General features: G+C 44.2%; 1 protein-coding gene across 1 annotated transcript in view; it reads right to left on the bottom strand.

The window, feature by feature from the left end:
• Positions 1 to 3047: 3047 nt before the first annotated feature.
• Positions 3048 to 27191, bottom strand: part of LOC311119596 (phospholipid-transporting ATPase IH-like) — a gene marked incomplete at its 3' end in the record, with an annotated part of 64746 nt that continues 40602 nt past the window's right edge. The window contains exons 2-24 of the mRNA XM_084194269.1: positions 25073 to 25195; positions 24865 to 24954; positions 24468 to 24656; positions 23341 to 23469; positions 22921 to 23024; positions 22744 to 22794; positions 22566 to 22630; positions 21585 to 21666; positions 19527 to 19677; positions 19058 to 19255; positions 18763 to 18936; positions 17325 to 17491; positions 16355 to 16426; positions 16144 to 16217; positions 13480 to 13583; positions 12306 to 12487; positions 9620 to 9871; positions 9064 to 9241; positions 7743 to 7845; positions 7406 to 7551; positions 7252 to 7311; positions 6961 to 7088; positions 3048 to 3225 (exon numbers count right to left, since the gene is read on the bottom strand). Coding sequence (XP_084050395.1) covers positions 3048 to 3225; positions 6961 to 7088; positions 7252 to 7311; positions 7406 to 7551; positions 7743 to 7845; positions 9064 to 9241; positions 9620 to 9871; positions 12306 to 12487; positions 13480 to 13583; positions 16144 to 16217; positions 16355 to 16426; positions 17325 to 17491; positions 18763 to 18936; positions 19058 to 19255; positions 19527 to 19677; positions 21585 to 21666; positions 22566 to 22630; positions 22744 to 22794; positions 22921 to 23024; positions 23341 to 23469; positions 24468 to 24656; positions 24865 to 24954; positions 25073 to 25195 — 3000 coding nt within the window. The remainder of the gene's footprint in view (positions 3226 to 6960; positions 7089 to 7251; positions 7312 to 7405; positions 7552 to 7742; positions 7846 to 9063; positions 9242 to 9619; positions 9872 to 12305; positions 12488 to 13479; positions 13584 to 16143; positions 16218 to 16354; positions 16427 to 17324; positions 17492 to 18762; positions 18937 to 19057; positions 19256 to 19526; positions 19678 to 21584; positions 21667 to 22565; positions 22631 to 22743; positions 22795 to 22920; positions 23025 to 23340; positions 23470 to 24467; positions 24657 to 24864; positions 24955 to 25072; positions 25196 to 27191) is intronic.

Genomic DNA, 27191 nt, shown 5'->3' with positions numbered 1-27191 from the left:
ATTTTGTTTCAAATTGCATAACTATGAAATATCTAACCTGACATGTCCTATACAACAATATTCGTCAAATGTACAGTTGAAGTCGGAAGTTTACATACACCTTAGCCAAATACATTTAAACTCAGTTTTTCACAATTCCTGACATTTAATCCTAGTAAAGATTCCCTGTCTTAGGTCAGTTAGGATCACCACTTTATTTTAAGAATGTGAAATGTCAGAATAATAGTAGAGATAATTATTTATTTCAGCTTTTATTTCTTTCATCTCATTCCCAGTGGGTCAGAAGTTTACATACACTCAATTAGTATTTGGTAGCATTGCCTTTAAATTGTTTAACTTGTGTCAAATGTTTTGGGTAGCCTTCCACAAGCTTCCCACAATAAGTTGGGTGAATTTTGGCCCATTCCTCCTGACAGAGCTGGTGTAACTGAGTCTGGTTTGTAGGCCTCCTTGCTCGCACACGCTTTTTCAGTTCTGCCCACACATTTTCTATAGGATTGAGGTCAGGGCTTTGTGATGGCCACTCCAATACCTTGACTTTGTTGTCCTTAAGCCATTTTGCCACAACTTTGGAAGTATGCTTGGGGTCATTGTCCATTTGGAAGACCCATTTGCGACCAAGCTTTAACTTCCTGACTGATGTCTTGAGATGTTGCTTCAATATATCCACATAATTTTCCTTCCTCATGATGCCATCTATTTTGTGAAGTGCACCAGTCTCTCCTGCAGCAAAGCACCCCCACAGCATGATGCTGCCACCCCCGTGCTTCGCAGTTGGGATGGTGTTCTTCGGCTTGCAAGCGTCCCCCTTTTTCCTCCAAACATAACGATGGTCATTATGGCCAAACAGTTCTATTTTTGTTTCATCAGACCAGAGGACATTTCTCCAAAAAGTACGATCTTTGTCCCCATGTGCAGTTGCAAACTGTAGTCTGGCTTTTTTATGGCGGTTTTGGAGCAGTGGCTTCTTCCTTGCCGAGCGGCCTTTCAGGTTATGTCAATATAGGACTCGTTTTACTGTGGATATAGATACTTTTGGACCCGTTTTCTCCAGCATCTTCACAAGGTCCTTTGCTGTTGTTCTGGGATTGATTTTCACTTTTCGCACCAAAGTACGTTCATCTCTAGGAGACAGAACACGTCTCCTTCCTGAGCGTTATGACGGCTGCGTGGTCCCATGGTGTTTATACTTGCGTACTATTGTTTGTACAGATGAACGTGGTACCTTCAGGCGTTTGGAAATTGCTCCGAAAGGATGAACCAGACTTGTGGAGGTCTACACATTCTTTTCTGAAGTCTTGGCTGATTTCTTTTGATTTTCCCATGATGTCAAGCAAAGAGGCACTGAGTTTGAAGGTAGGCCTTGAAATACATCCACAGGTACACCTCCAATTGACTCAAATGATGTTAATTAGCCTAGCAGAAGCTTCTAAAGCCATGACATCATTTTCTGGAATTTTCCAAGCTGTTTAAAGGCACAGTCAACGTCAATGTAAACTTCTGACCCACTGGAATTGTGATACAGTTAATTATAAGTGAAATAATCTGTCTGTAAACAATTGTTGGAAAAATTACTTGTGTCATGCACAAAGTAGATGTCCTAACCAACTTGCCAAAACTATAGTTTGTTAACAATAAATTTGTGGAGTGGTTGAAAAACGAGTTTTAATGACTCCAACCTAAGTGTATGTAAACTTCCGACTTCAACTGTACCTTGGCCATTCATTTCCTTTGTCACATACTCTAGTCTATAGTGTATGGTTGGAACTGTGTTAACCCTAAGCTCTAATGTACTGCTGCCTGACCGTCTCACAGTCTTTTGCCTTGCAGTCTGACAGGAGATGACATCTTAGAGCAGGGGTAGCCAATCCTGGTCCTGGAGGGTCGCAGCATGTGCAGGCTTTTGTTCCAGCCCAGCTCTGTGTTAATGTTGGGCGGAAACAAAACCCTGACCTAAAGACTCTATATGAGCGGTTCTCTACCACCATCCATGGTAGATGTGTACTAGCAGAAACCACTGTTGTACTGGACACACAAACAACATGACGAAGTCTGGACTACGGCAACTACACAATGAGACAAGGAGACATGAGTGGGGTTGGAGGATGGGTTTACTACTACTACACTGATATACCTACAGCTCATTGGCCTATAGCAGGCAGTAGGGGTTGGATATGAGGGGATACCTGCTGGATGATGTGATGACGGGCGGTTTGGTTACGCAATGCGACGGGCAGTGGAGGAGGAGGGGGGCGGGGAAACAGTCCAACTAAAACTAAAGCAGGGTGACAGACAGATAGGGACAGGCTTACCATCTGTGTGTTGGTTGTCATTAGCTGAGGAGAGGAAGAGAAGCATAAAGAACAAGCAACATAAAGGTAAGAGGAGGACGAAGAGGAGGAGGAAGAAGAAGAAAATAAAAGAAAGAACTGGAGGCCGGAAAACTAAAACTAAAAAATCTGATGTTCAAAGGAAATAAAGCAAAAACAGGCAAATCAAAGCAATCCAAAAGGTTAAAGTAACATAAATTAAGAAATAAAAAACGATAAACGGCACAGAGAAAGATGTCTGCAGACTCAACATGCTCTCCTTTCGTAGATATGAATGGGAGAGCCGGTCATGCTGTTATGCAAAGGATCACAGGTGAATCTGCAGGCCAGGAGATCTTATGTCACCCATTTACCTAAAATCACCACACTTTCCACTGGCCACAGACGTCAGCTGTCCTGACTGAAGTTTTAGAATGTTGTTCACTAACATGAATTCAATGTCAAATGAACTCAAAGGTCCATGTTTAATTGTCGGTAAAAGCTGGGTCAAAACTAGATGAAAAGTATGTACATTGATGACAATTACGTTTTCCACGTTGACAAAACATGGAAACAACATCGATCCAACCTGTGTGTGACCAGTGAACTCACTCATAACCCACAGTGACAATCATCCACTCCACATCACCGGACACTCCTTCATGGCAGTAAAAAAACACTTGGAGAAGTGCAGTATGAACAGACGATCACTATATACTTCACACCAACATATACTCTTTAACGCAGCACTACAGGTAGCCACGGCGACGGTGTCTTTACCTGTCCGTTGCTGGTGAAGGTGCTGTTGTTGAACAGGAAGTAAGCACCAAAGAAGAAGACGACGGCGTCGAACACCCCCAGGAAGGTCCAGTAGATGAAGATGGGCCAACGCAGGAGAGAGTTCTTAGCTATGTCCCTATAGAGAGGACACATTACAGTACACATTATATACAGTAAATATAGGAGGGAGTTCTTAGCTATGTCCCTATAGAGAGGAAACATTACAGTACACATTATATACAGTAAATATAGGAGGGAGTTCTTAGCTATGTCCCTATAGAGAGGACACATTACAGTACACATTATATACAGTAAATATAGGAGGGAGTTCTTAGCTATGTCCCTATAGAGAGGACACATTACAGTACACATTATATACAGTAAATATAGGAGGGAGTTCTTAGCTATGTCCCTATAGAGAGGAAACATTACAGTACACATTATATACAGTAAATATAGGAGGGAGTTCTTAGCTATGTCCCTATAGAGAGGAAACATTACAGTACACATGATATACAGTAAATATAGGAGAGAGTTCTTAGCTATGTCCCTATAGAGAGGACACATTACAGTACACATGATATACAGTAAATATAGGAGGGAGTTCTTAGCTATGTCCCTATAGAGAGGAAACATTACAGTACACATTATATACAGTAAATATAGGAGGGAGTTCTTAGCTATGTCCCTATAGAGAGGACACATTACAGTACACATTATATACAGTAAATATAGGAGGGAGTTCTTAGCTATGTCCCTATAGAGAGGAAACATTACAGTACACATTATATACAGTAAATATAGGAGGGAGTTCTTAGCTATGTCCCTATAGAGAGGACACATTACAGTACACATTATATACAGTAAATATAGGAGGGAGTTCTTAGCTATGTCCCTATAGAGAGGACACATTACAGTACACATTATATACAGTAAATATAGGAGAGAGTTCTTAGCTATGTCCCTATAGAGAGGACACATTACAGTACACATTATATACAGTAAATATAGGAAAGAGTTCTTAGCTATGTCCCTATAGAGAGGACACATTACAGTACACATGATATACAGTAAATATAGGAGGGAGTTCTTAGCTATGTCCCTATAGAGAGGACACATTACAGTACACATGATATACAGTAAATATAGGAGGGAGTTCTTAGCTATGTCCCTATAGAGAGGAAACATTACAGTACACATTATATACAGTAAATATAGGAGGGAGTTCTTAGCTATGTCCCTATAGAGAGGACACATTACAGTACACATTATATACAGTAAATATAGGAGGGAGTTCTTAGCTATGTCCCTATAGAGAGGACACATTACAGTACACATTATATACAGTAAATATAGGAGGGAGTTCTTAGCTATGTCCCTATAGAGAGGACACATTACAGTACACATTATATACAGTAAATATAGGAGGGAGTTCTTAGCTATGTCCCTATAGAGAGGACACATTACAGTACACATTATATACAGTAAATATAGGAGGGAGTTCTTAGCTATGTCCCTATAGAGAGGAAACATTACAGTACACATTATGTACAGTAAATATAGGAGGGAGTTCTTAGCTATGTCCCTATAGAGAGGACACATTACAGTACACATTATATACAGTAAATATAGGAGGGAGTTCTTAGCTATGTCCCTATAGAGAGGACACATTACAGTACACATTATATACAGTAAATATAGGAGGGAGTTCTTAGCTATGTCCCTATAGAGAGGAAACATTACAGTACACATTATGTACAGTAAATATAGGAGGGAGTTCTTAGCTATGTCCCTATAGAGAGGACACATTACAGTACACATTATATACAGTAAATATAGGAGGGAGTTCTTAGCTATGTCCCTATAGAGAGGACACATTACAGTACACATTATATACAGTAAATATAGGAGGGAGTTCTTAGCTATGTCCCTATAGAGAGGAAACATTACAGTACACATTATATACAGTAAATATAGGAGGGAGTTCTTAGCTATGTCCCTATAGAGAGGACACATTACAGTACACATTATATACAGTAAATATAGGAGGGAGTTCTTAGCTATGTCCCTATAGAGAGGACACATTACAGTACACATTATATACAGTAAATATAGGAGGGAGTTCTTAGCTATGTCCCTATAGAGAGGACACATTACAGTACACATTATATACAGTAAATATAGGAGGGAGTTCTTAGCTATGTCCCTATAGAGAGGACACATTACAGTACACATTATATACAGTAAATATAGGAGGGAGTTCTTAGCTATGTCCCTATAGAGAGGACACATTACAGTACACATTATATACAGTAAATATAGGAGGGAGTTCTTAGCTATGTCCCTATAGAGAGGAAACATTACAGTACACATTATATACAGTAAATATAGGAGGGAGTTCTTAGCTATGTCCCTATAGAGAGGACACATTACAGTACACATTATATACAGTAAATATAGGAGGGAGTTCTTAGCTATGTCCCTATAGAGAGGAAACATTACAGTACACATTATATACAGTAAATATAGGAGGGAGTTCTTAGCTATGTCCCTATAGAGAGGAAACATTACAGTACACATTATATACAGTAAATATAGGAGGGAGTTCTTAGCTATGTCCCTATAGAGAGGACACATTACAGTACACATTATATACAGTAAATATAGGAGGGAGTTCTTAGCTATGTCCCTATAGAGAGGACACATTACAGTACACATTATATACAGTAAATATAGGAGGGAGTTCTTAGCTATGTCCCTATAGAGAGGAAACATTACAGTACACATTATATACAGTAAATATAGGAGGGAGTTCTTAGCATTGTCCATATAGAGAGGAAACATTACAGTACACATTATATACAGTAAATATAGGAGGGAGTTCTTAGCTATGTCCCTATAGAGAGGACACATTACAGTACACATTATATACAGTAAATATAGGAGGGAGTTCTTAGCTATGTCCCTATAGAGAGGAAACATTACAGTACACATTATATACAGTAAATATAGGAGGGAGTTCTTAGCTATGTCCCTATAGAGAGGACACACAAGAGATCCATGTTATCTGATGACCAGACACCTGAGCATACTGCTTGCATTACATTAGTCTATTATACTATGTATTTGGGGATTGAATTAGATGGTTCTATGTTTTTCCATTCATCTGTAGATTTCTTTCAATTCATACTAATGTCTGACACATTTAGATTTTGGGGTGAATTGTTCCTTTAACCAGAAGAATTCCAAGCTAACATCAATCACACTTTCTATTACTCTCTCGAGCTAAAACAGCATTCCTCCACCACAACCGTGAGCAAGGCAGCATTGATTTAACAGTTAGCTGACAAATCTAGGCATGGAGGAATGACCTGATGCCAGTGACATGCCTTTCTGCCTGCTGCGTTGTTAAAGTCTAAGTTTTCCACACAATTACCCACAGGTAGCTAGCAGGAAAATTGAGTATTGATTGTCACCAGGCAGAGAGAGGAAAAGCAAACAAAAACATGTACCGGCAACACCACTGAGCAATGTGAGCTTTATATATATGGATTCACAAACAAGTGAGTCTACGTGATTCTATTATAGCATCTTGTAACGCCTTATAACATCTTGAGAATGCGGATTCGGCTGTTGTTTAGTAACAGCGTTCATATGGGGAGAGAGACAAAGTCGCAGTTTGCCAAGAGCTGATAGGATTTTCCAAGTATCTACCTCAGTATGTTCTGAGAAAACGCTGTGGAAGAGATCAACTGAGGAACATTCCCAATGTGAGATGATCTGAGAGTCTCTCTCTCTCTCTGAACCCTACGGAGATGTATCACATCCCACTATTGCATCCTGGGACATGCAGTTTGTGGGTAACACTTACCTGTAGAGGGAGGGGTCTTTCTTGAGGATGTCCATGTTGATGTGCTGCTCGATGAGGCTGAAGAGCAGGATGGGCAGAGAGGTGAAGCTGATGTTGTACAGCGTCAGATAGGCTGTGTCATACAGCGGCTGGAGGGAGACAGGATGGAGAGAACAGCCAAGATCAGTCATTTAAAACTATATTTATATCTTAGTAATTTATCATGCATTCTTAACCAGAGAAAAACAATGACAACTTCTCCACAAAGTCATAGTTTAAAGTACTAGAATTTTGGGCACATCTTTTATGTACCTGTTGGGAGAAGCCACAGAAGAACTGGTAGAGGAACTGAGGGAAGATGAAGGCGACGTTCTGAGGAAAAAGAAAATAACAAAGTTTTAATGCTTAATCATCAGTAGCCTGTGTATTCCCCATAGCATGTTACATTTACTGAGAAAACACTCACTTTGTAGAAGAAGTACTGGACGAGCTCTGAGATGCGGATGTAGTAGTAATGTCCGTGAACCAGCAGCATCTTCTTCAGGTGTTTGAACTTTGGGATGGCGTAGTCACTGTTCCGCGCCGCCTGGCGACCCTCTTTACCCATGATGCCTTGGGGGAAGATAGGACTGAGCGCTTTTACCATTTGTTAGGTGAGTCATATACATGAATAAAAAAATATCAAAACTATATTCAAATATATATATAAAATCAACCAAAAGCCTAGGCAATTTAAATCGTATTCGAATTAAAATAACTTTATTGAAGAGAGGTCCATTTACAGTGAACAGGGTAATACTAACCGATGCCCACGTGAGCCTCCAGGATCATGCTAACATCATTAGCTCCGTCTCCAATGGCTAGCGTGATGGGGTGTTCTGGAGACGCTTTGATCAGCTTCACAATCTGGCAACACAACATTTCAGGATCAGCGAGATAACAGTTTTTAAATCTGTATAATTCATCAAGAAGATATGTCTTTGTTTAAAACAATCTTTGTAAAGAGAGTTAGAGCCAAACCCACAGACGTTGTTATATGAACCTAACCACTCTTGTGTATTAACGTGACAGAGAGGATACATATAGTAGTAAGACTTCCTGGGTGAAGGTCACGCCATATTACATCACAGCCCATATCCCTCTCCCTCCTAGCACAGCGGAGGAGAACTAGAGGGAAGAGTGGTATTGTGCAGTAAGAGATAGTAACAGTCATGTCAGACAGAGCTCAATAGAACTCCTCAGTAAGAGATAGTGACAGTCATGTCAGACAGAGCTCAATAGAACTCCTCAGTAAGAGATAGTAGCAGTCATGTCAGACAGAGCTCAATAGAACTCCTCAGTAAGAGATAGTAACAGTCATGTCAGACAGAGCTCAATAGAACTCCTCAGTAAGAGATAGTAACAGTCATGTCAGACAGAGCTCAATAGAACTCCTCAGTAAGAGATAGTAACAGTCATGTCAGACAGAGCTCAATAGAACTCCTCAGTAAGAGATAGTAGCAGTCATGTCAGACAGAGCTCAATAGAACTCCTCAGTAAGAGATAGTAACAGTCATGTCAGACAGAGCTCAATAGAACTCCTCAGTAAGAGATAGTAACAGTCATGTCAGACAGAGCTCAATAGAACTCCTCAGTAAGAGATAGTAACAGTCATGTCAGACAGAGCTCAATAGAACTCCTCAGTAAGAGATAGTAACAGTCATGTCAGACATATGCTCAATATAATATACTGTAACTCCTCAGTCCCCAAAAATGTATCCTATGACAGGTGGGGTCTAATGTGAGAGAAAGAGCGAGAGAAGAGAGGGAGAGAGAGACAAAAAGATACTGGGTCGGAGAGAAATAGCGAAGTGGAGAGACGGATAGAGAGAGGGAGAGAGGGGCAATAGTCTGGAGTGGCACTAATTGGTGACCAGAGACCAGAGGCGGGGGAGGGAGGGGAGGGAGGGAGGTAGTGGAGTCCACTAGAGAGGTAAAATATCAACCAGCTCAACACTCCATCCGACTGTGTCAGTGCATCCTTCAGTTAACCTAGCCATGACGGATCACATGACTCGAAAGTCATGTTGGTCGGAAACAGCTGTGGAAACGTGTCGTATGAAATAACAAGGCCTGTTAGGCTACCTGTGCTTTCTGGAGGGGCGCCATCCGGCAGCAGAGCACAGCACTGCAGTTCCTGCAGATCTCCAGGAAGATCTCCTTGTAGTTCCCCTGACTGGAGTCCTCCTGACTGGGCTTCAGCACCGCAGACAGGGTGGCCCCATCGATGATCAGACCGTAGTCCACACAGTCAGCAGACAGACTGGGGACACACACACAGAGGGACACACATGCTAATATACACAGTCTTTACCTGACCTTGTGGGGACACACAATTTATAACCATTCAAAATCCTATTTTCCCTAATCCTTAAACCTAACCCTAACTCTAAACCTAATTCTAACCCTAATTCTACCTTAACCCCAAACCCTAACCTTAACCCTAAACCTAACCCTACCCCTAAACCTAATTCTAACCCTAATTCTACCTTAACCCTAAACCCCCTAGACTAACAAAATGTCCCCATTTAGTAAAAGTTCTGTAAGTTTACTATTCTTGTGAGGAATTTCTGGTCCCCACAAGTATGGTTAAATACATCCAGGTGCACGTGTGTATGTGTGTTGGGTTCCCGGCACCCACCCTGAGAAGGTGTCTCTGGTCATGCTACCATGCTGTCTGAGTACAGTTTTTCTCAGGTCAAACAGAGCGTCATGTAGACTCTGCTCCTCGGTGCGTTTGGTGGTCAGCTCCAGTATCTGTGTGGACCGGCGGAACAGCTTGCTAGCGTAACAAGTAGCCGCCGCTGTCTCCATCTTATCCCCGGTCAGGACCCACACCTTCATCCCAGCCTTCTGGAGAGACTCGATGGTGTCTGCTGCCTTGTCCTGGAGCCTGGAGAACAGGCAATATAAAGTCATCAGCAGTCAATGCAGCAACGCTGTACATGGTCATCAGCAGTCAATGCAGCAACGCTGTACATGGTCATCAGCAGTCAATGGAGCAACACTGTACATGGTCATCTGCAGTCAATGCAGCAACACTGTACATGGTCATCAGCAGTCAATGCAGCAACACTGTACATGGTCATCAGCAGTCAATGCAGCAACACTGTACATGGTCATCAGCAGTCAATGGAGCAACACTGTACATGGTCATCTGCAGTCAATGGAGCAACACTGTACATGGTCATCTGCAGTCAATGGAGCAACACTGTACATGGTCATCAGACCAAACGCTGCATTCTAAATCTCTAATTCTACCACATCCATACAAAGCAGATATGATTTGTTCAGGTTTAGATTAGAATGGAATGGAATGGTGCAGACACAAGATGCACAAACAGTTTATAATAAAAGTGCTACAACAACTATCTCCAGTAAGATACACTACATTTTGATAATGGTAGTGCTGCTTTACACTGTCAAAGTATCACTCACTATCTAAATGTAGTTAAGTACAGTACACAGGAGGCTGGTGGCACCTTAATTGGGGAGGACGGGCTCGTGGTAATGGCTGGAGCGGAATCAGTGGAATGGTATCAAATACACCAAACACATGGTTTCCATGTATTTGATGCCATTCCATTGGCTCCGTTCCAGCCAATATTATGAGCAGTCCTCCCCTCAGCATCCTCCACTGGTACAGTAAATTGGCTTTGGAGTGCTGTGTTGACCTGGAGTGGGTTTGTTGCAGCAGCAGTCCAACGTCACAGAACAGTGAAGTCCATAATGAAGCCGCAGTGCAGTTAGGATTCACAGCTCCCTACAGTGCAGCCTGCTGCCTGCCAACCAGCGAATTACTACCACAGCCCAGGAGTCACAGACAAACACACAGACGGACGGACGGACGGACAGACGGACAGAGGGACAGACAGACAGAAAGACGCATACACACATGCACACACACACACACGTGCACGCATCAACATGCACACACAAAGATAGAGGAAAACATGACACACACACTAGCACACACACTAGCACACTCACACACACACACACACACTAACTCACACACACTAGCACACAGATAGACAGATAGAGAAGTGAGTGAGAGAAAGGAACAGTGATGGGCTGTGACTGACTCTCTTTAATGGGGCAGAAGCAGACCTGATACCAGAGTAAAACCGCTGATGTTTTAGCATGACGTCTGTGCTGACAGACAGACAGAACGGCAGTAAGAGACCCCACTTCATCAGCTGCTATGGATGTCTGGCAGAGATCAATAACAGTGGAACTCTAATGTGGTTATCTGCTCATTAGCTGGCTGCACTGGAGCCTGACAGACACAACATATTGACTGACTGACTACTGCCGCTACTGTTCCTGTTGAGGTTAATGTTAGCCTGAGAGACTGCAGTCCTGCAGCTAACTAATATTTCTGGTTTACAGGCTGCTTTGGGAAAGAACAAGTGCCATCACTACAGGAATGCTCAGCCCTATTGCTCAACAATGTGATTAGTTCAATAGCCAACATCACTACAGGAATGCTCAGCGCTTTTGCTCAACAATGTGATTAGTTCAATAGCCAACATCACTACAGGAATGCTCAGCACTTTTGCTCAACAATGTGATTAGTTCAATAGCTAACGTCCTAGACCGGGTCAGTGAGTCCTATTGTCATGAATTAACTAGGCAAACTAGGGCTTGGAGAGTGGGGTTGAGTTTCAGTTGAATACTCTACTGTCACTACTCTACTCCCTGTCTCTCTAGCCCCATACATTGTTAGCTCTAAAAAGAGTTGCCTGTAATATAACTCTCTTCTGTCCAGAATATAGAAATAGAATTAGTAGAAACAATAGATCTAAAATCCACAAGATAGTGGTTCTGATTCTACGTTGTGATTCTAGATCGGTACCTGTCCTCAACAGCGGTGGCCCCCAGAATATAGAAATAGAATTGGGTAGAAAAGACTATGCAGATTCTATGATCCTGTGATTCTACACTGTGATTCTAGATCTGTACCTGTCCTCTACAGCAGTGGACCCCAGAATATAGAAATAGAATTGGGTAGAAAAGGGGCGGCAGGTAGCTTAGTGGGTAAGAGCGTTGTGCCAGTAACCGAAAGGTCGCTGGTTCTAATCCCCGAGCCGACTAGGTGAAAAATCTGTTGATGTGCCCGTAAGCAAGGCACTTAACCCTAAATGCTCATGTAAGTCGCTCTGGATAAGAGCGTCTGCTAAATATGTAAAATGTAAAAGACTATGCAGATTCTATAATCCTGTGATTCTAGATCTGTACCTGTCCTCTACAGCAGTGGACCCCAGAAAAATATCAATAGAATGGGTAGAATAGACAGTGATGATGCTGTGGTTCCAGAACGTTACCTGTCCTCCACGGCGGTGGCCCCCAGCAGTATGAAGTCCTTCTCAATGATGTCATAGGCCTCGGCCAGCTTCCTGTCTCGGTCCTGCAGGGCCAGCTTGGCGCTGTTCAGCAGGTGACACGTCTCCTCGTACTGAGCCACGCTCAACTTCCTGTACGCCACGCATAGTGTCCGTAAGCCCTCCTGAAGAGAGAGAGTGAGAGCGAGAGAGATAATTATGTTATGAGAGGCAAATAAGTTATGCTTTGATATGATTACTGGACACTTTGATGTTGCAATTGCCAATCCGATAAACATTTTTATTCCACTGTTCTGTTTGCTTTTTTCCCAGCTAAAAACAGTCAATGACATAACTGACAGAGCAGTGGGTTCCAAAAAGCTGCAGTTTGCACAGACTGGCATCGAAGGATGTCCCACTGGGCAGAGTTCCCATACCAGTTTAGTCTGTGGCAGTAGACTTATGACCTTGACCTTTCACATAAACAAACACACGCACACACACAAACATGCGTACGTGCACGCAGATGTGCGCACACACACACACACACACACACACACAATGACACGTCAGTTCTGACATTCTCTCAGTGCCAGTCTGGTTCACACCAGCATCCCCGCTGGCCATCCCATTGTAACGTAACCAGGGAAACGCATTCTCCATGACAGTCAAAAGAAACGGGTCGGCGCCGCTGCCAACGGCAACCCAAACTGCATCCAGAATTATGGCAACCAGCCTGTCCTGATTCTGTCAGTGTAGCGTTGGAGAGATTGGGCCAGAGCCATGGATACACAGGGATCAGTAGACTACCTTCCACGTTGGCACCAAACACTCCATAATGACAGTCAATCAAATTCTCAGTTACATTCCATATACAACTGTCTTGGAACTTTTGGTGGCCAACATCTTAAGTAAGGACACTATCAGGACTAGAAAGGACATAATAATCAGTTAGCATTTAGCAGGGTCTACCATACAGCCATATGACAATATACACCTCAAACAAAGCAAAAATGAAAGTCAAAAATGCATTTGAGGTCAGAAACTCGGAAAGTCTGATTTTGGAGATACTTTAGGACAATGGCCTCTAGTGTCTCTTAATGGCTTCAGTGGGTGTATGTGTGTGTGTGTGTGTGTGTGTGTGTGTGTGTGTGTTTGTGTGTGTGTCTGTCCTTACCACAGCGTTGTGCTCCACTCTGGCTTTGACCTGCTCCACCTTGCCAGAGATCACCCTGGGGAAGATGGATGAGTCGGCCCCTTTACAGAACAGGTAGTACTCCCCTGTGGACACACAAACACACACCCACACACACACACACCCACCCACACACAGTTAAAACAGGTTCCTCATTAGCAGAGAGAAGCATCATTAGGTTGCAGCAGTCTGTGGCAGACAACACTAGAACTGTTCATCAGTGAGACTGACTCTACCGTCATTAGTATGCCATCTGCCTGTTGACCCCATCGCACACATACGACCCTCTCTATTAGCATACAGTACAGACACACACAGACACACATATAGGCTTACAGAATAATGACCGGGTTGCCGTAGTAATGACTGCACTCCTCTATAAAAAGCACCAGCCACTCCCATTCAGATACAGATACCTCTAGTTTCTACAGTGAGGGAAAAAAGTATTTGATCCCTAGCTGATTTTGTACGTTTGCCCACCGACAAAGAAATGATCAGTCTATAATTTTAATGGTAGGTTTATTTGAACATTGAGAGACAGAATAACAACAACAAAATCCAGAAAAACGCATGTAAAAAATGTTATAAATTGATTTGCATTTTAATGAGGGAAATAAGTATTTGACCCCCTCTCAATCAGAAAGATTTCTGGCTCCCAGGTGTCTTTTATACAGGTAACGAGCTGAGATTAGGAGCACACTCTTAAAGGGAGTGCTCCTAATCTCTGTTACCTGTATAAAAGACACCTGTCCACAGAAGCAATCAATCAATCAGATTCCAAACTCTCCACCATGGCCAAGACCAAAGAGCTCTCCAAGGATGTCAGGGACAAGATTGTAGACCTACACAAGGCTGGAATGGGCTACAAGACCATCGACAAGCAGCTTGGTGAGAAGGTGACAACAGTTGGTGCGATTGTTCGTAAATGGAAGAAACACAAAAGAACTGTCAATCTCCCTCTGCCTGGGGCTCCATGCAAGATCTCACCTCGTGGAGTTGCAATGATCATGAGAACGGTGAGGAATCAGCCCAGAACTACACGAGAGGGTCTTGTCAATGATCTCAAGGCAGCTGGGACCATAGTCACCAAGAAAACAATTGGTAACACACTATGCCGTGAAGGACTGAAATCCTGCAGCGCCCGCAAGGTCCCCCTGCTCAAGAAAGCACATATACAGGGCCGTCTGAAGTAGTTTGCCCATGAACATCTGAATGATTCAGAGGAGAACTGGGTGACGGTGTTGTGGTCAGATGAGACCAAAATCGAGCTCTTTGGCATCAACTCAACTCGCCGTGTTTGGAGGAGGAGGAATGCTGCCTATGACCCCAAGAACACCATCCCCACCGTCAAACATGGAGGTGGAAACATTATGCTTTGGGGGTGTTTCACCGCATCAAAGGGACGATGGACGGGGCCATGTACCGTCAAATCTTGGGTGAGAACCTCCTTCCCTCAGCCAGGGCATTGAAAATGGGTCGTGGATGGGTATTCCAGCATGACAATGACCCAAAACACACGGCCACGGCAACAAAGGAGTGGCTCAAGAAGAAGCACATTAAGGTCCTGGAGTGGCCCAGCCAGTCTCCAGACCTTAATCCCATAGAAAATCTGTGGAGGGAGCTGAAGGTTCGAGTTGCCAAACGTCAGCCTCGAAACCTTAATAACTTGGAGAAGATCTGAAAAGAGGAGTGGAACAAAATCCCTCCTGAGATGTGTGCAAACCTGGTGGCCAACTACAAGAAACATCTGACCTCTGTGATTGCCAACAAGGGTTTTGCCACCAAGTACTAAGTCATGTTTTGCAGAGGGGTCAAATACTTATTTCCCTCATTCAAATGCAAATCAATTTATAACATTTTTGACATGTGTTTTTCTGGATTTTGTTGTTGTTATTCTATCTCTCACTGTTCAAATAAACCTACCATTAAAATTATAGCAAACATACAAAATCAGCAGGGGATCAAATACTTTTTTCCCTCACTGTATGTTGTAGTATTATACTGGTAGTAATTGTACTATAGTACAGTACCTGTAGTTTCTATGTTCTAGTATTATAATGGTAGTAATTGTACTATAGTACAGTACCTGTAGTTTCTATGTTCTAGTATTATACTGGTAGTAATTGTACTATAGTACAGTACCTGTAGTTTCTATGTTCTAGTATTATAATGGTAGTAATTGTACTATAGTACAGTACCTGTAGTTTATATGTTGTAGTATTATACTGGTAGTAATCGTACTATAGTACAGTACCTGTAGTTTCTATGTTCTAGTATTATACTGGTAGTAATTGTACTATAGTACAGTACCTGTAGTTTCTATGTTCTAGTATTATACTGGTAGTAATTGTACTATAGTACAGTACCTGTAGTTTCTATGTTCTAGTATTATAATGGTAGTAATTGTACTATAGTACAGTACCTGTAGTTTATATGTTGTAGTATTATACTGGTAGTAATTGTACTATAGTACAGTACCTGTAGTTTCTATGTTCTAGTATTATACTGGTAGTAATTGTACTATAGTACAGTACCTGTACTTTCTATGTTCTAGTATTATACTGGTAGTAATTGTACTATAGTACAGTACCTGTAGTTTCTATGTTCTAGTATTATACTGGTAGTAATTGTACTATAGTACAGTACCTGTGGTGGACCTGACGATGACACTCATTCTCCTCCTCACGGAGTCAAAGGTCAATACCTCCAGCAGCTCAAACCTGGATGCAAGAGAGAGAGAGGGGTTGGGTTACTGACCACGCACACACACACACACACACACACACACACACACAAACGGTCAGTAAGATAAACTGATGCCCACAGGCCATGGCTGGAGTAATGGACACACACTGACCTCTCGACCTCATCCTCCCTATTCAGAATCTCCATGTGACTGTCCTTCAGCCGCAGATAGGTGAAGCCAAGCCTGGGGGAAAGAGGAACGTACCATTACTGTCAGAACAGGGGAGCAGGTTAAACTGCAGCTAAATGTATGGCTATACAGTGCATTCGGAAAGTATTCAGAACCCTTGACTTTTTCCACATTTTGTTATGTTACAGCCTTATTCTAAAATGGATAAAACTTATGTAAATAAGGTATTTCTATTTTTATTTTTTTATAAATTTGCAATCACAAAAAAAAATGACTTTTTGCTTTGTCATTATGGGGTATTGTGTGTAGATTGATGAGGATTTTTTAAAATTGTATCCGTTTTAAAATAAGGCTGTAACATAACAAAATGTGGATAAAGGGAAGAGGTCTGAATACTTTCCGAATACACTGTATATTATCTATCTATCTAGTTCATTTGAAATGCCTGGGAGTAGGAAAGACTTTCTGCCTGTTGCGTGTGTGTGCATGAGTCAGTGAGTGAGTGTGTGAGTGAATGATTGAGTGAGTGAGTGGGTGTTTGGGTGATTGAGTGTGTGAGTGAGTGGGTGATTGAGTGAGTGAGTGAATGAGTGAGTGAGTGAGTCGGTGATTGGGTGATTGAGTGTGTGAGTGTGTGAGTGAGTGAGTGACTGGGTGATCCAGGCTCTGTCGTAGCCGGCCGAGACCGGGAGACCCATGGGGCGGCGCACAATTGGCCCAGCGTCGTCCAGGGTAGGGGAGGGAATGGCTGGCAGGGATGTAGCTCAGTTGGTAGAGCATGGCGTTTGCAACGCCAGGGTTGTGGGTTCGATTCCCACGGGGGGCCAGTATGAAAAAATTTTAATAATGTATGCACTCACTAACTGTAAGTCGCTCTGGATAAGAGCGTCTGCTAAATGACTAAAATGTAAAACATGTGATTGAGTGTGTGAGTGTGTGTCATGCCAATCACCTCTTCATGCCCTCCACCAGAGCCACCTCATCAGGTGAGGATGATATGTAGAAGGAGGTGGCCTTGTTCTGATGGATACCCATCTTGATGCCATCCACTGTCACCTCCTCCTTCACCTGTACCGTGTGGCACAGACACAACGCCCGGAAGAACAACTCCTCAGTCTCCTGGCATGCCAAGCACAGAGAACACGTCACACAACACACACATACATACGTATAAACACACGAATACAGGAAACATACGTTTGAATACATCATTAGGATCCATAGTAAAACACAATCCACATTTCCTGAAAGTCATGCTTCTTAGTCCTCGTACACACAGACACACACAGACACACACAGACACACTCAGACACACTCAGACACACTCAGACACACAGAAGACAAAGGAATGGCACAGGCTGGTCACCGGAGTGAAGCGGCCCTCTCTAGTCCTGGCACACAGCAATGTGTGTGTGTGTGTGTGTGTGTGTGAGACACTGGATCCCTGGGTGGATTAATGTGTCATCCTTAGAGAGAGTATCAGTGTCACTCTGAGTTTAGGGTTCACCCAGGACATCTAGGTAAAAGCTGCTAGTATCCAGCTGGTCTTCATAGGGATAGGGTTAGGGTTCACCCAGGACATCCAGGTAAAAGCCGCTAGTATCCAGCTGCTCTTCATAAGGATAGGGTTAGGGTTCACCCAGGACATCTAGGTAAAGGCTGCTAGTATCCAGCTGGTCTTCATGCTGGTCTTCATATTGATAGGGTTATGGTTCACCCAGGACATCCAGGTAAAAGCTGCTGGTATTCCGCTGTTCTACATAAGGATAGGGTTAGGGTTCACCCAGAACATCTAGGTAAAGGCTGCTAGTATCCAGCTGGTCTTCATAGGGATAGGGTTAGGGTTCACCCAGGACATCCAGGTAAAAGCTGCTAGTATCCAGCTGGTCTTCATAGGGTTAGGGTTAGGGTTCACCCAGGACATCCAGGTAAAAGCTGCTAGTATCCAGCTGGTCTTCATAGGGTTAGGGTTAGGGTTCACCCAGGACATCCAGATAAAAGCCGCTAGTATCCAGCTGGTCTTCATAGGGATAGGGTTAGGGTTCACCCAGGACATCCAGGTAAAAGATGCTAGTATCAAGCTGGTCTTCATAGGGTTAGGGTTAGGGTTCACCCAGGACATCCAGGTAAAAGCTGCTAGTATCCAGCTGGTCTTCATAGGGTTCGGGTTCACCCAGGACATCTAGGTAAAGGCTGCTAGTATCCAGCTGGTCTTCATAGGGATAGGGTTAGGGTTCACCCAGGACATCCAGGTAAAAGCCTCTAGTATCCAGCTGGTCTTAAAGGGGGATGAAACAATATCTGACCCTGTATCAGTGGTTAGGGAGGGGTAACTTGTCCTGTACATACTCGTACAGTACATCAAGTGACAGTGAGGCTCTCTGTCTCACCTTGCCCCCTGGTCCAGGTGAGGAGTCAATCATGTCCATGCTTGTTGCCCCTGGCATGACCTGTCCATTGCAGATGGCATCAGGGATGTAAACATAGCCGTCCACACAGCACTCTATAAACTCCATGTTGTTCTCTGTCAGGGTGCCTGTCTTGTCTGTAAACACGTACTCCACCTGGAAAACCCACACATTCAGGTAAGAGTGGTGAGTGTGTGTGGTGTGTGTGTGTGTGTGTGTGTGTGTGTGTGTGCTTCCATGCCTGTGTGTGTGTGTGTGTACTATGTGTATAGCCTACCTGTCCCAGTTCTTCATTGAGGTCAGATGTGTTAACCTGAGCCCTCTCTCCCAGCTCCTCGTCAAACATCTCATCATCCCACATGATGAAGTAGGACCCCAGGAACTTCTGCATCTCCACGGTAACGTACATGGACACGGGAATGATGTAATTAAACAACACCATGAAGGCCAGGAAGTCTGTGAACGCCCGGATCAACTGGAGAGAGAGAGAGAGAGAGAGAGAGAGAGAGAGAGAGAGAGAGAGAGAGAGAGAGAGAGAGAGAGAGAGAGAGAGAGAGAGAGAGAGAGAGAGAGAGAGAGAGAGGACGGAGGTAGGAGGAGGGAGAGAGGGGAGATGAGGGAGAGAGAGAGTCAGTGGTGACAGAGAGAGAGAGAGAGAGAAAGTGAGAGGTGAAAAACACATCAGCTATTGCATAAAAATTACACCCATAATGCTGAATTGTGGGTATTGTAGTTTTATAACCTACTATATGGCGTTGCCTCTCTATGTCAGTCTTCTGGTTGTAGAAGGGCTCATCTCTGTCTGGGTCAGCCTGCCACACATACTTCATCACTGTGTTGATCAGAGCCTTGCTGATCAGGATGCACAGGTACACTATCAGATACGCATTCATTGACCTGGAGGGGTGACAGAGAGGAGGGGGAGACAGGGAGGAGAGGGGGACAGAGAGGAGGGGGAGACAGAGAGGAGGGGGAGACAGAGAGGAGGGGGAGACAGAGAGGAGGGGGAGACAGAGAGGAGGGAGAGACAGAGAGGAGGGGGAGACAGAGAGGATGGGGAGACAGAGGAGGGAGAGACAGAGAGGAGGGGGAGACAGAGAGGAGGGGGAGACAGAGAGGAGGGAGAGACAGAGAGGAGGGGGAGAAAGAGGAGGGAGAGACGGAGAGGAGGGGTGACAGAGAGGAGGGGTGACAGAGAGGGGGGTAACAGAGAGGAGGGGGGGACAGAGAGGAGGGGTGACAGAGAGGAGGGGGGACAGAGAGGAGGGGAGACAGAGAGGGGGGTAACAGAGAGGAGGGGGGGACAGAGAGGAGGGGTGACAGAGAGGAGGGGTGACAGAGAGAGGGGTAACAGAGAGGAGGGGGGGACAGAGAGGAGGGGTGACAGAGAGGAGGGGGGACAGAGAGGAGGGGGGACAGAGAGGAGGGGAGACAGAGAGGAGGGAGAGACAGAGAGGAGGGGGAGACAGAGAGGATGGGGAGACAGAAGAGGGAGAGACAGAGGGGAGGAGACAGAGAGGAGGGGGAGAGAGAGGAGGGGGAGACAGAGGAGGGAGAGACAGAGAGGAGGGAGAGACGGAGGAAGGAGAGAGAGGAGGGGGAGACAGAGAGGAGGAGAGACAGAGAGGAGGGAGAGACAGAGAGGAGGGGGAGACAGAGAGGAGGGGGAGACAGAGAGGAGGGGAGACAGAGAGGAGGGGAGACAGAGAGGAGCGGGTGACAGAGAGGAGCGGGAGACAGAGGAGGGAGAGAGAGGAGGGGGAGACAGAGAGGAGGGGAGACAGAGAGGAGGGGGAGACAGAGAGGATGGGGAGACAGAGAGGAGAGGAGACAGAGAGGAGAGGAGACAGAGAGGAGGAGGAGACAGAGAGGAGGGGGAGACAGAGAGGAGGAGGAGAGAGAGGAGCGGGAGACAAAGGAGGGAGAGACAGAGAGGAGGGGGAGACAGAGAGGAGGGGGAGACAGAGAGGAGGGAGCGACAGAGAGGATGGGGAGACAGAAGAGGGAGAGACAGAGGAGGGGGAGACAGAGAGGAGGGGGAGACAGAGAGGAGGGGAGACAGAGGGGAGGGGTGACAGAGAGGAGGGGTGACAGAGAGGAGGGGGAGACAGAGTCGAGGGGTGACAGAGAGGAGGGGTGACAGATAGGAGGGGGAGACAGACAGGAGGGGAGACAGAGAGGAGGGGTGACAGAGAGGAGGGGGGGACAGAGAGGAGGGAGAGACAGAGAGGAGAGGAGACAGAGAGGAGAGGGAGACAGAGAGGAGGGGGAGACAGAGAGGAGGGGTGACAGAGAGGAGGGGGAGACAGAGAGGAGGGGTGACAGAGAGGTGAGGTGACAGAGAGGAGGGGGAGACAGAGAGGAGGGGTGACAGAGAGGAGGGAGAGACAGAGAGGAGAGGTGACAGAGAGGAGGGGTGACAGAGAGGAGGGGTGACAGAGAGGAGAGGTGACAGAGAGGAGGGGTGACAGAGAGGAGGGGTGACAGAGAGGAGAGGTGACAGAGAGGAGGGGTGACAGAGAGGTGAGGTGACAGAGAGGAGGGGGAGACAGAGAGGAGAGGTGACAGAGAGGAGAGGTGACAGAGAGGAGGGGTGACAGAGAGGATGGATGAGAGGAGGGGAGACAGATGCAGAGGAAATTACATTTGAATGTCTTCAGGAAGGGTGGACGGTCTCAAAGGGTCTTTATGGGGAAAGCGGATATGATGCAATTAGACGGTAATCAACGTTAAGTGAACCTGTCCGGAAACATGGTAAACATGCATCATAAAGTGGAAAACACAACCATGTTGGTGGGCCTTACTTCTCCACTGCAGAGCGTTTCTGGGACTTGGACTGGTAGTTGAGTGCCATCTTGGTCTCCATACCAGTATAGATGGCAACAGCTAGGAGACACAAACAACAGGGTCAACTTGGGGAGATATTTCACATCAGTGGAGATGAAGGAAAGAGACTAGGAAAGGGAACAACTTTGGACTATTGAGATGCAGCCCTGGTGGCAATAATATCAGTCAGATCTGACAAGTCAAGTCTCTGTCAGTACTGAATACTATTATAGTGTCCTACAATTATCTGTGAAATCAATTCCCATCCCAGTCATCTGATTTCATAATAAGACTTGGCTTGCAGTCATGTCATCTCATGCAGTGTACTGACTGCATTCCTGCTTGACAGGTTGTAATATTCTCACTCATACAGGTCTGTACAGGCTTCATTATACAACCCACAGGAACTTAACGATTTGGAGTGGAATCTCTAAACATTCCACACCCATTCTATTAATGAAAACTAGGAATCTATTTTAGATTCTACTAGTGATGTCATTACAAGGTCACCCAGTGTAGTGTCTTTAGATTCTACTAGTGATGTCATTACAAGGTCACCCAGTGTAGTGTCTTTAGATTCTATTAGTGATGTCATTACAAGGTCACCCAGTGTAGTGTCTTTAGATTCTATTAGTGATGTCATTACAAGGTCACCCAGTGTAGTGTCTTTAGATTATATTAGCGATGTCATTACAAGGTCACCCAGTGTAGTGTCTTTAGATTCTATTAGTGATGTCATTACAAGGTCACCCAGTGTAGTGTCTTTAGATTCTATTAGTGATGTCATTACAAGGTCACCCAGTGTAGTGTCTTTAGATTCTATTAGTGATGTCATTACAAGGTCACCCAGTGTAGTGTCTTTAGATTCTATTAGTGATGTCATTACAAGGTCACCCAGTGTAGTGTCTTTAGTTTATATTAGTGATGTCATTACAAGGTCACCCAGTGTAGAGTCTTACCATATATGTGCTCTGTGTTTTTCAGTGTCGCCCCTCTGAGAAGTAGGTTCTCAGATCCCAAAGGCCTGAAACAAACACAGAATACACTTCTTTGTTAGAATACACATTGTCTTTTTTCTGAATGCAAACGAGCATTGACCTCCTGAATTTGGAGTGAATTTCCTGGGTCTGGATTTACCTCGCGATGGGCTCGTTTCTGTCCGAATAAATATTGATTCGGCCCACGAATCTGTCCAGGGAGAGAGGGAATGCATGTGTGAGTTAGTGTGTTTTGCGTTGTTTTTCTCTATACACATACATTTACAACCAGTACTGATTGTCTGGATGGGGTGTTGTGTGCAGGGTTGTCACTCACTTGTAGAGGTCTGGTTGTGGTTGTTCACATTCAATAGAAGCCTGTAGAGTATCGAAATCCTCCTCTGTGTTGAAGGCCTTAGTGTCCTGTACAGCATAGTAGGTCTTTGTGGAGGGATGGAGAGAGACACAGAGAGGTCAGGAACACATCGAGCCACGATGCATCTCACACTACCCCTCTAATGAAACAGAATACTAACTCTCTCTCTCCATTTCTCTCCATCTCTCTCTATCCCTCACATAAACACACTCACCCCTTCTCTCTCACTCACTCTTTCCCCTGTCTCCCACTCTCTCTCTCTTTCACTTTCGTTTTCCCTCAACTCTCTCCCATTCTTTCTTTATCTCTGCCTCACCCACCTCTCTCCCTCTCCCCCTCCCATCTCCCTCCTCCTCTCTCTCAGTCAGAGTGTAGTGTTACCTTGTGACTGGATTCCCCGTCCAGACTGGCTGTAGTGACAAAACAGGTCCCGTCCTCCCTACTGGTGGAGAGAAGGATGAGGTCACAGGGGAACGTCTCATCTTCCTTCATTAGCACCACATCACCCACCTGGGAGAGGAGAGAGGGAGGGAAGGAAGGAAGGAAGGAAGGAAGGAAGGAAGGAAGGAAGGAAGGAAGGAAGGAAGGAAGGAAGGAAGGAAGGAAGGAAGGAAGGAAGGTTGGTTGTGGGATGACATTTGTTGTGCATTGCCACATTTTTTACTTTAAAACAATTAAATACATTTAAATACACTTTCAGGATGTAAAAAGACATAAACAACTAAAACCAAATAGAAAGTGTGTAGAAAAGATAATGGACCTATATATTTTGTAATAATAGTCTAGAATCTTTGAGAACTAACAATCAATGTTTTGAGCATAAGAACACAGCATTAGCCATCTACATTTTTTTGAATTGCAGGAAATTTGCTTAACAAATGTGTCACGCCCTGGCCTTGAGAGGCCGGTTGTCTTTAGTTGGTTTGGTCAGGGCGTGAGGATCTATGTTATTATTTCTATGTTTAGATTCTAGATGTGTTTTTCTAGGTTTGGCCGGGTGTGATTCCCAATCAGAGGCAGCTGTCGCTCGTTGTCTCTGATTGGGGATCATACTTAAGTAGCCTGTTTGCCTACCTTAGTTGTGGGACCTTGTTTATGTTCTGTGTTTAGGCTTGTATGTGTACAGCCTGAGGACTTCACGTTACGTTGTTTCTTGTTTTGTTTATGTTTATTGAGTTTAATAAACATGTTCGCATACCACGCTGCACCTTGGTCTGACCCGTCTCTCAACGATTGTGACAAAATGGCACAATTTTCTCTAAGCTCCATGACAAAATGTGTAGAATTGCAGGAAATGAGCTTTAAACTGAAACATTTTCTCTCCGCTGCCAAGATGATATTTTGTACTTATTATTGTGTATGTTTTTTCACTGCTCAGCCCTTATGGTGGGACGCCACTCAAAACACACCTTAATTGGTGGGTCACAAAGAAACAAGGTTTGGGAACCCCTGATCTAAAGAACCCAGGTTTGATCCCTGGTCATTTTCAGTTGTAGGATGATACGTACCCTCAGTTTACGACTCTGTTTCCTGATCACCTTCCCATGCTGCACCTCGTGTACAGGACACTGGTTAATAGCATTGTCTGCTTTGTGCCTGAGCCAGTCCTCATAGCCCTGTTTGATGGCCGTGACCGTGATGACGAAGAAGAGAGGGAGTCCGCTGGTGATGGGACTGGTGGGCGTGTCAATGATCAACTAAAGTGGGTGAGAGAGAAAGAGAGAATTATCTATTGTCATCTGAAACTTCTGCGTTTGCAAGATTTATATTTCTTGCCAACAAAGCCTTAAATTGACTTAAATTGAATCTACCCGTCAAGATCTTTTAATTTTATTTGTAACTTTTTTTTTGGGGGGGGGGGGGGGGGGGGGGGGGTAGATCAGCTTTCGTATTGCAAGATCTTACCTGTACAAGAAATATGATGAGGAAGTAGAAATTGGCAATTCTTCTGAACTGCTCAAACAAATTCTTTGGTACAAAATTCCAGAATGTGTACTGTGGAAAGGGAAGCAACAGCACATGGTTATAACATGGTTGTAACGTGGTTACCACATGGTTGTAACATGGTTGTAACGCAGTTGTAACGTGGTTGTAGCGTGGTTGTGGTTCTCACCTTGGAGGAGATGATGCGGTTGTCGGGGTACCTCTGGGGGATGTAGGCCTCTGCTCCCGGCGGGGGCTCTTTGTTTCCAATGTACACGGTCCTGGTGTCCACCCAGTTCTCCTCTCCAGCACACTGCACAGAGGCCAAGAGGTCAAAGGTCAATGCTAACTTGGTTAGTGTTGTGCAGACACAATAGCATTACAGTCGCAAACAGTATAAATGACTGTGTTGAGTGTAATAAGCTGGCGACCTAACACAACACAATAGATCTAACAGTGAGTAAGGGCTCTGAGTCATGTAACAGTCATGTGGGGAATGACTAATGAGTGTTGGATATAAGCCTTCCACCTTCCAATAACTCTCCCATTCAACACTAACTATGACACACACCTTTATACAAACACACACCACAACACCATAGGAATGTCAACCCACTGATTTTAACCCTGTCTGGAATAGTCAAATAGAATAGAATCTGTTCAAACAGAATAAAATACAAAAAGAGGGAAATAAAATAAAATATAATAGAATCTTATGTAATATAATAGAATCGTATTAAAGCCATTTCCTTACTGGCTTAGCCTTCAGTCACTAAATGGGTTGTGTCCAGTAGAGTGCTACATGTTTGCCCATGTCTGTTTATCACCCAGTGAGCTCATGGTTGAGAAGCTGGACAAGCCCAGACAGAGAGACACTGAGGGGATTTGATTCATGCCCCGGGTGAACTGGGTTAGCGGTGACTGCATTCCATTTAGAACAGGGCTGCATCACGGGTGTGAGCCGGACGCCCCGTTCTGGACGTTCTAACGCTAACTTTCTAGCCTGTATGTTTATTGCCAATATTTTATAATGCTATACTTTCCTTTGTCTGAATATAGTGTATATCCTGAGTTCCATCGATACTGGTCATGTCCTTTGTCTGAATATAGTGTATATCCTGAGTTCCATAGATACTGGTCATGTCCTTTGTCTGAATATAGTGTATATCCTGAGTTCCATAGATACTGGTCATGTCCTTTGTCTGAATATAGTGTATATCCTGAGTTCCATAGATACTGGTCATGTCCTTTGTCTGAATATAGTGTATATCCTGAGTTCCATAGATACTGGTCATGTCCTTTGTCTGAATATAGTGTATATCCTGAGTTCCATAGATACTGGTCATGTCCTTTGTCTGAATATAGTATATATCCTGAGTTCCATAGATACCGGTCATGTCCTTTGTCTGAATATAGTGTATATCCTGAGTTCCATAGATACCGGTCATGTCCTTTGTCTGAATATAGTGTATATCCTGAGTTCCATAGATACCGGTCATGTCCTTTGTCTGAATATAGTGTATATCCTGAGTTCCATAGATACTGGTCATGTCCTTTGTCTGAATATAGTGTATATCCTGAGTTCCATAGATACTGGTCATGTCCTTTGTCTGAATATAGTGTATATCCTGAGTTCCATAGATACTGGTCATGTCCTTTGTCTGAATATAGTGTATATCCTGAGTTCCATAGATACTGGTCATGTCCTTTGTCTGAATATAGTGTATATCCTGAGTTCCATAGATACCGGTCATGTCCTTTGTCTGAATATAGTGTATATCCTGAGTTCCATAGATACTGGTCATGTCCTTTGTCTGAATATAGTGTATATCCTGAGTTCCATAGATACTGGTCATGTCCTTTGTCTGAATATAGTGTATATCCTGAGTTCCATAGATACTGGTCATGTCCTTTGTCTGAATATAGTGTATATCCTGAGTTCCATAGATACTGGTCATGTCCTTTGTCTGAATATAGTGTATATCCTGAGTTCCATAGATACTGGTCATGTCCTTTGTCTGAATATAGTGTATATCCTGAGTTCCATAGATACTGGTCATGTCCTTTGTTTGGTTAGCATGTTATACTTTGTATGTCTCCTTAGTTCTGCCACTTTGTCTTGTATGTGAATGTGTTGTATCTATCTCCCTTTGTATCCCTCCAGACCAAAACCTTACCTACCGGCCTTCCAAGCCATTCCATATCGCCATCCTACCCCCCATGTGCTCCTGTGTCCTTGTGCAGTGCCTTTTTTAGTTAGTTAATAAATACCCTGAACTGGAAACCTTGTCTTCAACCATCATTCCTGC

This window comes from Coregonus lavaretus (genome assembly GCF_964263955.1).
Source record: "Coregonus lavaretus genome assembly, contig: HAP1_SCAFFOLD_2504, whole genome shotgun sequence".
NCBI lineage: Eukaryota > Metazoa > Chordata > Actinopteri > Salmoniformes > Salmonidae > Coregonus > Coregonus lavaretus.
This window is presented reverse-complemented; position numbering and strand designations above follow the sequence as displayed.